Source organism: Carassius auratus, chromosome 32, assembly GCF_003368295.1.
Source record: "Carassius auratus strain Wakin chromosome 32, ASM336829v1, whole genome shotgun sequence".
Taxonomy (NCBI): domain Eukaryota; kingdom Metazoa; phylum Chordata; class Actinopteri; order Cypriniformes; family Cyprinidae; genus Carassius; species Carassius auratus.
Window position 1 is genome coordinate 20,487,932 of NC_039274.1, and position 12,561 is coordinate 20,500,492.

At 35.6% G+C, this 12,561-nt stretch overlaps 1 protein-coding gene across 10 annotated transcripts in view; it reads right to left on the bottom strand.

Moving 5' to 3' along the window:
* Positions 1-12,561, bottom strand: part of LOC113051797 (neogenin-like) — a 136,572-nt gene that overhangs the window by 19,911 nt on the left and 104,100 nt on the right. For 8 of the 10 annotated variants that reach the window (XM_026215881.1, XM_026215879.1, XM_026215880.1 and 5 more), the window contains exons 8-12: positions 8,917-9,142; positions 6,603-6,757; positions 2,887-3,035; positions 2,475-2,613; positions 1,146-1,195 (exon numbers count right to left, since the gene is read on the bottom strand). In XM_026215881.1, coding sequence (XP_026071666.1) covers positions 1,146-1,195; positions 2,475-2,613; positions 2,887-3,035; positions 6,603-6,757; positions 8,917-9,142 — 719 coding nt within the window. The remainder of the gene's footprint in view (positions 1-1,145; positions 1,196-2,474; positions 2,614-2,886; positions 3,036-6,602; positions 6,758-8,916; positions 9,143-12,561) is intronic. The other 2 variants (XM_026215882.1, XM_026215884.1) reach the window with 1 other exon arrangement.

The following is a 12,561-nucleotide window of genomic DNA, read 5'->3' on the forward strand; positions in this document are numbered from 1 at the left end:
GCCTCAAAGGCATCAGGGCTAAAGTGGAGAGAACAAAGACGTAGGTCTTTATGAAGTTTTAAATCTTTCTTGGGTTTTCTACTACACACTCCAGTAAGAGACATCATTTATGTTATATTAGTTCTTTTTCAATGCTTGTTGCACTTTTTTATTATTATTTAAACAGGGACAATGTAAAATATACTTTAACCTTAAAAAGGAGAGATGCATTATACCAGGTTGTAGCCTATTGCACTTAACTCTACCAAGTGCGTCCCACTATTTATTTATGTTTCCTTAGCACTCAAAATGTGTATAAGCAGTAACTCAGATATATCTGCATACTGCGGAATACACAATACACATGTTTTTGCAGTTGCTCTATAGCATCACTGGTGAGGTGAATTTTCTTATATATACTAATATATATTTACATACATATATTTTAAAAAATAGGCCTAACGACGTCCCTGTGACATATTCAAGTGAAACAACTTCTCAAATAAGAAAAAAAAAATGAAGGCGGGATTTTGTTCATTGGCATTTAATTGGATTGATTAACTGTTGTTTGCTAATTGCTGTGATTTTACTGCGAGTGAAAAAAATTGACAAAAACTTTAACAAAAAATAACCTGAAAAAGGAAAATATAAAAATCAAACAAATGTAGAATATCATAGTATCATAATGCCATTAAAATAAAACTGTTGTGAGAGGGAGGGGAAGTTATTTTGACTTAAAAATATAAATAAATAAGAATTGTCCGTTTTGATTTCACAGTGACGTTAATACTTTGGCTCTGCGGTTTGTTGAAATTCCAAGGATGTGAAAAAAGCAAAAGTCATGCTTGCCCTAGCTAAGTGCATTATTGCAGCGCAAGACACTTGTCTTCATGTGACTAGAAACATAAACAGACTCATGAATAAAAACAACAGGAGGAAGACTCGTATTCCCCGGCAGCTAGACAAATATCATTTCTATCTCGAGAAAGAGGGGGAGGTGAACACAGAGGAAGAATGAGTGAGAATGTAAAGCTCAGTGACAGCATTCTAGCCGAGCACAGATGTGCTGCTCATCACTGTTAAATCACAGCACCAGAGGAGAGCCTTCATCAGAACTACAGCAGCTGGTGGCACACGGCTGGAGCCAGACAGACACACAGCCTTACCTTAGAGTTGAGCACTTCAAACGTCATGTTCTGTGGCGGGGCACTGGGGACTGAACAGAGGGAGAAGAGTATTAGCGGTTATTAAGGCAAGGCACTGAGGTGAACAGGCTTTCAGTTTCCTCCGTTTATTATTCACAGCACATTAAAGGGATAGTTCACCCCAAAATGAAAATTCGAAAGAAATGCTGGTAACCAATCAGATGACGCTAGCCATTGATTTCCACAGTGTAGCAAGTCAATGGCTACCGTCAACTGTTTATCTTATTTTGTGCTCAACAGAAGAAAGAAACATAGAGGTTTGGAACAACTTGAACAAGGTGAGAAAATAATGAAAAAATTTAAATTTTGGGGGCGAATGAAGCCTTTATGACATTTTTTTTTTTTTTACAAGTTTTCTGTAATGTTATGTTTTTATGGTTAAAATTTTTGGCCGACATGTTAGAGTTCAAATCTTTTTTTCTTGATGGGGTTTGTCATTTTAATGCTCCATAAATCAGAAAATATATGTTCAATGAATGTTTAATGAGGTGAATGTTAAATGTGCAAACCCTTCTGTAAAAACCTTCAGAATATTGAAAGGAACAAAACTGCCAAGTTTTTTGTATGTACAGTAAATGCTACTGAAGTCTAGATTTCTGGCAATTTTTTTAAATAATAATAATAATTTTGAGAAAATAGACTTTAAGGATAAGTACTGTAACTGAAATCCACAGACACAAATAAAGTGTCATGAAATAACAAATGAATGTATATTTTGGATATTTTCTTTCCACTGGACTGAAAGAACTCAACATCTCAAAACTAAGCAGAGCCTGAACAATGGATTTGTTGGTCGTGTTTCATCTTAAATGGCTCTCTGGTGGACTGGATTCTGATTCTGGTGAATACCAGCATTGAGCTGACAAATATTTTTAAATAATGACCGCTAAACTGTACATTTCACCACTTTCCATGGCTTCTTTCATATATCTCATAGCACTAAATCATAGCATTTTAATGCCGTTTTCACCAGCACAATTTAGGAAAGGGAACTGACACCATATCACAGAAACATTAAGAAAAATGGCCTTGGAAGAATAATTATACAGTGAGCATAAAACTTTTAACAGGTGGCTAGAAGTTCACGAGTCCCTAGAGTTGAAGTATAAAGTAATAACAACAAAATACATTTCCATCGGTGTTAGCAAATCTTAATGCCCAGGTTTTTTTTATTTATTTTTTTATTACTCAGTGACAGGTTATTATTTTGAGAAACAAAAAAAGTGCAGGGGTTTGGGGCAGAAACTGACCAGCAAAACAAAACAAATAGACAAGAGTTATTATAAGTACCATCAGAGTATGTGCGCACAGATATGTCCTCAGTGGACACTCCAGGTCCATGCTTGTTATAGGCCACCACTCTGAAACTGTACTCTGTGAACTTCTTCAGTCCAGTCATGCTGTAGGACAGTGTGTTCACCTCCAGATCCTGATAGAAAAGAGAGAGAGAGAGATTCCAGATACAGGCTGAATTATGATATCAGTAACAAAAGCTAGGAAGCTATAGATAAAACCACCAGGAAGCTATAGATAAAACCACCAGGAAGCTATAGATAAAACCATCCGCTATATGAGAAAGCCTGTGCTCAGGACAGACCACAGAGCTCCAGCTGTTCTCCAGCATGAACATGTCACATGCATTATCAAATATCACAATGCTTTTTTACATCATATTACAGAGGCTGGGTGAAGATGCTTTTACCTGCTCGCTGTCCATGCCCTTCTCCATGTAATAGATTTTGTAGTTTTGGATCTCGCCATTGCCTGTGAGGGGCATGTCCCAGCTGAGACTCACTGTGGTGGGGGACGTGACCACTGCCTGTAGGTTCGGAGCAGGGCCAGGTACCTGGACTAGTAGTTAGGAACAATGGAGAAAAATCTGAAAAACGATTTTATTTTATCATTTCATGTTTTATTAATGGCACCTTTTGTCTATCACTGTTTTTGTTTGAAAATTATTTTGATGCTTTAACACAGTAAAATAGTCACGCCAATAAAGCACTTTGAAATCGACTCGAATAGGGAGAAACATCTCTTCTCAACATATGACAGTGGCATGTGTCGAGACACCTCTGGCAGAAAACAGACTAACACACGTCAGCTCAAACTGCAAGATTGACGTTATTTAATTTGCTTAGCAGAGCGCAGAGAATGGAAATGAGATTCTATTTTGCTTAACTTTTGTTTACTTGCTAGGGTCATGAATCATTACATTTAATTATAGGCTCTGATGAGTGTCCGTTATATCTGTTGTTTTCCAACACGCTCACAACTGACATGCCTTCAGGGAGTCGTCTTGTAGGGCTAATCTAAACTGTGCTTTACATGAAATGAAGTATAGTGTAATTCAAATAGCATGGATAAAACAACTGGCCAATTTTGAAATAAATTAGTATGTAGTCATTTAGCAGACACTTTTATCCAATGATTATCCATCATATAATTGTGATGATTTTGGCTCACATTTAACAAAAACCCACCAATTCACCACTCAACAAATTAGAACTTTAGAAGCAATATATATATATATATATATATATATATATATATATATATATATGAAGAGTTCAGATGCAAAAGCCTCTAAGTGCCATCTGAAATTAGGATTTTTATCAAGCTCCTATGCTTAGGTTGAGTCATTTTACTTTAATTGCAATGTGAAGGTCCTTTTCCAGGCTATTAAAGTGAAATAACTGAACAGAAATATAGGAGCCTGATAAAAATCCTAATTTTAGATGAAAATTTCAGATGGCACTTAGAGGCTTTTGAATCTGAAGTCTTCATATATACTGTATATTTAAAAAAAAAAAAAAAACATTTTTAGTGAATTGATGGCCTTCTGGAAAGCATGTTCATTTACTGTACATATACTCAATACTTGTCAGGTGCTCCTTTTCCTTTAATGACTGTCAGATCAGCGGTCTTCTCCATGATTGTGCAGCCTAGTGAACCAAACTGAGAGACCATTTTGAAGGCTCAGGAAACCTTTGCAAGTGTTTTGAGTTGATTGGCATGTCACCATAGTCTAATTTGTTGAGATTGGTGGGTTTTTGTTAAACGTGAGCCAAAATTATCACAATTAAAAGAACCAAAGAATTTAAACTACTTCAGTCTGTGTGCATTGAATTTATTTAATATACGGGTTTCACAATTTGAGTTGAATTACTGAAATGAACTTTTCCATTACGTTCTAATTTATTGAGACGCACCTGTAGTTCACCAAAAAATGATTCTTTCGTAATTTACTACCTGTGTGGTTTTATTTCTTCCATGTAACCCAAAAGAAATTATGAATAATGTTCATGCTGCTCGTTTTCATTAAACAAAAGCATAGAGTCCACTACTTTTGAAAAAGAACACTTTAAGGCATTATTATAAAATAAGTATGTATTACAGAAATAATATAGTTCAAATATAATATGCTTAATTGTGAACTGAATTGCTTGTTTTACATTTAGCTGACGCTTTTATCCAAAGCGACTTACAATTGTTATATATGTCAGAGGTCGCACACCTCTGGAGCAACTAGGGGTTAAGTGTCTTGCTCAGGGACACCATTGGTGTCTCACAGTGGATTCGAACCCGAGTCTCTCACACCAAAGGCATGCGTCTTATCCACTGTGCTAACACCACCCCTAGTAATGTTAATTGCATGAAAATGTCTCAAATGCAATTAGCTGAACCCAAGAGAATTTGTTAGCTCACTGAAGTAGGATTTATGTACATCTTCATTTGCAATTTCATAATTACTTAAACTGTCTTCGAAATATGGGCAGTAAAGTGTAGCCAAAATTACTGCCAATCATTTATGATCAATTTTAATATACTTTAATGCCATTTCTAGTGAAACTTGTATTTGATGCATTTAAATATATTTGTAATTACAGATTTGTTGCAATTTAGTACACATTTAAAACATATCATCTTTAAATAGTAATACTGAATAACACGCTACTGTTCAAATTATAATCCAATACTTTATATGTGCTTTTGTATTCTAGTCAACACATCAAAATATGTGTACTTCCTTAAAGCACAACAAAATATTATTAAAAGATAATGATTTAAAATGTACTTTAAAGTATAACTTTTAATTCAAAGTACACTTTTTTTAAAATTTACTTTAGTGTGAAAATGTATTCTCTTTAAGTACACACAAGAGTCTTCTATTTTTATTAATATTATATTATCTGCAAGTGCAAGATTTTTAAAAAATATAATTTTAAGATTTGAAATACATAAAAAAAAAAATAAAACACAACTTTGTCAAGACCCCAAAAATTACAAAAATGCCATCCAAAATTTTTTTTATGAGAAACAGGCTAAAATATGGGTCATTATTTGCAAAAAAATCACCACAGTGTGACCAAAGCTTGAAATATAACCTACAATAGTTAATTTATTGTGTTTTTATGTCCTTTCATTGTATGGGGAAGAGCTGCATGAATGCTCCTCAAAACCTCTCCTTTTGGGATCCACTGGGGCTTGAACCAGCAACAAACAACCAGCAAGTTCTAGCCACTTCACCACATGTTTGCAACAACTGTTTAAACACATTCATCCAGTTTTAGTTACCCTGAACCTCCTTTCATGTTCGAGCTCTAAAAAAAAATGCATTTGGTGTCTTACATGAATCACTTTTCAAACTTTGATCAGGCATTTCTGGCATCTCAAATGATAGAGAAATCACTTTATCTCAGTTCCACAGACATTCATTCTGTCCAACAACAACACATTCTTTTGACACCGATGTCTTACAGGATGGGAAGGGGCGCCTAAACTGGATTAAGTGCACTCTATGAGTGTGTGTGTGTGTGTGTGTGTGTGTGTGTAGATGACTTGTGTTCAGATTCATTCATAATGTTTACAGTAATATGTGTGTCAGCCTCTGAGGCCGATCCCTAGCAGCAGGATTCCCGGGAGTGCCAGAATCCTGCTAACACACATCATAAAGTGCTTATAGCAGTCAGAGCCAAGGACGCACAGAGGAGCAAGTCTGACCCAGAAACGGCTTCTCCTGTGCTGTGTTTAGTCTGATAATGTTTCATGTTGATGGATTCTGGCCATATACCTTCAGCGATGTTCAAGAGGTGTAGGATTTGCCAAAAAGCCAGCAGATGTTTACTCGTGCTTGCCTATATAATGAGATTTTAAACTGACATGGAGGCACTGGGGAGGTTTTGGGAAAGAAAACCTCCAGAGAAAATGTTCAGCATAATAACATAGGCCCGTGAAAGCATGTGAGACACTAGCTACGCAAGCTTGATTTCATGCATTATATAGCCTTCTGATATCTTTTAATTCATAATGCAACTGTGTTAAACCAGTAAACATCAGATTTGAATTAGTACATACATCTCATTGAAACATATTCTGATTGGATAAGTCCTGTATGTTATCAGGAAGTGGAGATCTTACCTTCAGGCTGGGTGGCGACCCTCAGGGGCGCTGAGCTCTCTCCAGGGCCGTTTTTGTTGTGGGCCACCACACGGAAGGAGTACTTGGTGTCTGGCATGAGGTTTTGAATGGTGACTTGCATTTCTCCTGGACGACTGGTGTTCACTATCCTCTCCCTATACAGCATCAGAGAGACAAATGTGATATGAGAACAAAACAGGTGCTGACTGCTGATTCATGGGTATAAAGTAGAGATGGACCGATTGCAATTTTCTTGGCAGATTCAAATTTTTTTGTTTGTGTTATCTGCCGATACTAATTTTTTTGTTTGTGTTATCTGCCGATACTAATTTTTTGTTTGTGTGATCTGCCGATACCATTTTTTTGTTTGTGTGATCTGCCAATTAAATTTTTTTGTTTGTTTGATCTGCCGATACCACTTTTTTTGTTTGTTTGATCTGCCGATAACGATTTTTTTTTTGTGTGTGTGATCTGCCGATTCCATTTTTAATTTATTTGTGTGATCTGCCGATACAGTTTTTTTTTTTATTAGTGTGATCTGCCGATTCCAATGTTTTTTGTTTGTGTGATCTGCCGATTCCATTTTTAATTTATTTGTGTGATCTGCCGATACCGATTTTTTTTATTTGTGTGATCTGCCGATAATGATTTTTGTAGATTCAGATTTTTTACCTATAAGAGCTATGATTGACAGCATCTTCAAACAAAAATATACTTTTCTTCAATGGGAAGTTTAATAAAAAAAACACAAACAACAGCACAAATGAACGCAATAGAATAGATGGCGCTTATAAATGTAATTTCTTTACTCTTCATTGTAAAAATTGTATACAAATTAATGCTTAACACTAAAGTTATAAAATGTATTCAGTCGAGAGCAGAAAGTGATATTCTATGTCTTTTGTTCTTGGATTAACATGACAAGCAAAATCAAGGATATTGGACTGCAGCACCTTTAAGAGTTTATCCACAGGCCCAATATACTGTTACACAACACCTTTTCTTTCACGTTCCAAAATTGACTGTGTTTAACTGGATACTTTCCAAGATGGACATTTTGACAATTTCTTTATTTATTTGAATGTTTTAGCGCAGTTAGCCACTCATTGTGGTATTTGTGTCACAAGCTGTTTGAGACCAGAGTGAATGAGACGTGTGAGAAGAAGTTGGTCAATAGAGAGCAAGAATGTGTGGCCTGATGTGATGTTTTTGCCTTTGCTGCTGGTAACAAAACAGATAGGCTGGAAATTGGAAAGAAGTGAGACTGATTGGCTGGTCATGAGGAAAATCTGCCGATTCTGATCCCGCCAATCGTTCCGTGCATCTCTAGTATAAAGCTTTTCTAATTTTTCTGTAGTCAATAACATCTCATACAGAATGGCATTATATATATTAATAAGAAAAACATGTTACTTAAAAGAATAGCTACAAAAACAACAGAATACAATCCTCAATAGCATTCATAATTCAAAACTTCATGGAGGGTGAACATCCTGAAAACATGTCTGGATTACATTTCACTATAGTCAAAGTTAAATGTATATTTTATTACATAATTATATACCTTTTAAAGTTATTTTATATTAAAAAGTATTTGCATAAAAGTAAACTAATTTTGTGCAATTCATATTTTTTATTTTGCATTCATTATATTTGTTATTGTTTTTATAATGAAAAACAAGCTAAATTTTTCTTAAACAAAATATCATTTAGACATCTCATTCTTTTTGGATATTAGGATTAAACATGATCTATAGATATACTTTACAGTTTTGTAAGATGCACCTAAAAATATAATATAATATAATATTAAATAAATAAATAATTGCAGGTACAATACTATTCAAACTAGGTCCTTTTTTATGTTTTTGAAAGAAGTCTCTTATGCTCACCAAGGCTGCATTTATTAAAAATAAAGAAAATTCACTAATATTGTGAAATATCATTACAATTTAAAATATTTTACTATTTTAATATGTATTTTTTACAAATTATTTATTTCTGTGCAGGCAAAGCAGCTGTTACTCCAGCCTACAGTCACATGATCCTTCAGAAAACATTCTGTTTTGGTGCTCAAGAATTATTTCCTATTATTATCAACATTAAAAACAATTGTGCTGAGGATTCATTGATGAGTAGAAAGTGCAAAATAACAGCATTTATTTGAAACAATGTTTACTATAATTTTGCATTAATTTAATAAATCATTGCTAAATAAAAGTTGCTCAAAAAATCCAAACTTCGGAACAGTAGTGTGTGTGTGTATGTATGTATGTATGTATGTATGTATGAAAGATATATAAAAATGCCCTGCCTGTTATTGCCCTCCAGGCTGTAGAAGACTGAGTAGGTGACTTCATCTCCATGCGGTTCAGCAGGAAGGCGCCAAGTCAGCTTGATGAAGCGGGTGGAGACCAGGGATGCCACAACGTCACGGGGGGCGGAGGGTGTGGTGCCAGCGCCGCCTCTGGAGCCTGGCATTAGACGGTCAGTAGTGGCACGGGTCAGTGAGGTGGGAGGGGGGAAGGGGATGGCTACATCTTTGAGTGCAGACAGTGGGGTGGTGTGAGTGAAAGCAGAAATCAAGGGTGTAGATGGGTGTTTAGTGAAATCACAGGAATTCAGGGAGGGAGGGAAGAACAGAACAGAGGGAACACATAAAAAGAAAAAAGAAAAAACAGAACAAAACCATAACACAATGGCGTCTATGACAGGAAATCAACAAAACAGTGAAATAATCACAAAGAAACATGAAAAATGCAATCATAATGGAAGAATGTTGGGCATGTAGTTGGAAAACAAACGACTGAAGTGCAAAAAAATGTACACTCTTAAAAGAGTAGTTCACCTTAAAATTAGACACAATCTTATTCACTAAAACTATTGTACTACAGTATAGCTATCAAGTGGCATTTGCAGAAACCAAATGCAATTGGTTTCATAAATATGTGCCAAGGATTCATAACTATGCACTGTAAATACGCACCAATGAGATTTCAACATCAGTGATACCAAAAACCTTACATGGTGCTGCATCACTCTTGTAGCATATTTGATTTTAGGGAAAGAAAGATTTTCTGTCAGTGTTATATGGGTTTGGATGTGAATGAATAAAAAGATTTATTTTTGTGTAAACTAAACAACTAAAAATCCATTCTGATCCGAAGAAGAATGAGGCACAGAGGCCATCCATTTCAATCACTAACATACATCTAAAGGTCCAAGGCTTTACAATCTTCACACGGATATGCTAAATATTTCATGCTGAGGCTTCTGTTGTTAAATCTATGAACGTCTGACTGTTGTTTTCTAGCAGTGGAGTGAAACTTGACACAAAGCAGCTCTAAAAATCTGTCAAGATTATTTGCTTTTGTGGACTGCAATAAAGTTGTGTTTTTGGCAACAGCAACTCTTTGAATGAAACAAAACTGTGTTTCATTTGCATCTGGCAGAAGAAGCAGCTGTGGAAGGACTGAACATCAAGTGAACATTATATGTATGATTGATGTCCTGAATCATTCGAAGATGGTGCGCTGACTGTGGACAACAATAACATGAGTAGGTAATGAAACGTCTGAAACAAGTAATATTATGCTCCTTTTTTTCTCTATGCTAACCAGACTGAAACACAATCAGCATGCAGCACCAGAGAAAATATCTAATCTCAATTCCATCAAAAAATCATGTCATAAAGATCAATAAAACTTATGAGGCTCATGATTCAAATGGCAGAGAATTTCTGTAATATCTCTTTCTCTCTTTCAAAAAAAAAAAAAAAAAAAAAGCAAAATAACAATGGACAGGATTGTGGACTTGTACAAATGAGAACAATAAAACCAACAAATGGGGAGTGATCAGAGACTAAGAACAAATTAACTGCAAGAAACCCAAGTATGGCATCGAAAACCAGAGATTTCCATATGAAAACAAAAAAGAGCAAATGGTCTGAGCTCTGTTTATGCACTTTGAGCACTATTTATGCACTATTATAGCTAATAGTCTCATTTGTTTCTTTTATGTACCCTAAGGAATTTTAGGAGAAGCTTAACATAAAATATATATATGTATAAGTCTCCTGAGTTATGAAAGAGAAAATTCTGAACAATACAGTTTCCCTGTTAACTGAGGGTTTAAAAGTGCCATATAATGCTGAAAAAAAAAATGCATTATGTTCGGATGTGCTTCATTCAGATCTGAACAGAAAGTGGGAAAGGAGACCTGTATATAATATGTACGCTAATAGCAGCACTCATTAGCTCATAGCTTGCCCTAAATGACAAGATCCATTAGACAAGAGAGCAAATTAAACATTAGTTGTAGCAATTACAGTTTTCCACAAAGAGGAGCCTTCAATGTTCATCTGTCTAGCCGCAGGGAGAAAAAAAAATTCTATCATTCAGCATTTATCTCTGGTTCAGCTTTGTGTGGTGCGTGACATTCTCTCTGTAGTTTTTTTCCCCTTATGGTTCAGTCAGTTCACTTGGCGGCCATTTTGCTCAAATAAAGGGGGCAGCTGTTTTTTAGTCATATAAGTACAGTGTTTATGAACTTGATTATGGAAAGAATGCCAAAACTTACATTCAAAATCATCATTAAAATCAACTGCATTATAAAAGTAGATCAAATTATAATCCAGCTAATCTGCATTTGTATTCTAGACCAGGTGATGGCTGTTTTTAGGGCTGTTATATCACAACACACACACACACACACACACGCACACACACATTTGTTTTTGTGAAAAGTGGGGACATCCCATAGGCGTAATGCTTTTTATACTGTACAAACTGTATATTCTATGGCCCTACACCTAACCCTAACCCTCACAGGAAACTTTGTGCATTTTTACTTTCTCAAAGAAACCTCATTCTGTATGATTTATAAGCGTTTTGAAAAATGGGGACATGGGTTATGTCCTCATAAGTCACCCTCTCCTTGTAATACCTGTGTCATACCCATGTCATTATACAGGGTTGTGTCCTGATACGTCACAAAAACAAGAGCACACACACACACACATATATATATATAACAGCACAAGATGCTAACATAACAGAGCTATGTGGTGCAAAGTTAAAAAATCTCAATCTACTCTACTCTAGAAAAACTATAAAAAGGTGAAGTTTTAATGACTTTTTTTTTGTAACATAATCTTATTAAACTAGGAGGTTATCAGGATGATCAGTCTCCTAAGCATCTGTCTGATGGTGGATGCAGTCATGTGATGTACGGTGAAGAGCAGCAGAAGATTAATACCGATTCTATTCATAGCAGAGAGCAATGGCTGCTGCCATTGGAACAGATGGTGACATCGCCTTATTAATGATACACACTGAAGCTAAGCAAAAAGGTCACAAGACCTTTGGTGGAAAATGGAAATGTAAAAGGATTATTGTTAACTCCATGTTTGCTGTAAATCAATGTAATAATGATTTTAATACTAAGCAAATGGTATTTCAGGAATATGCAAATGAAAACAGAAATGGCTGCTCAAAGCAATAATGGTTATGTATCATGTAGGTCACCAAGAATCATAAGGATATGGGAAAAACATACATTTAGGGAAGATTGCCTCATTCACCTCCATGTATTTATGATGTCACTGTCTAAGAGAGGTAGTGTAGTGCACTGCTGATGACCACTTAAAAGCTCCTGCTTTCATCTCACATAGATGGGTATGGACTGAAATGGTCAGGGTACAGGAGATGTGACATAGTTCCTGCCGCACACATAAAGACTTCATCCATTGGCAGTAAATCTTACACCCTCCGAGGGAACATGCTATTATCGGCAGGGGTCTGGAAGGGCTTAAAGACTTCCTCGTATTGTATGGAGGCATACAATCTGGGTTATTTCATTTATTCTCACTGAGGTTTGTATTCTTCACCTGTTCTCATGTCATAACATGACAGGATCAACTGCTGCTGAAATGGGGAGGAGCTTTTGATTTATAGACACT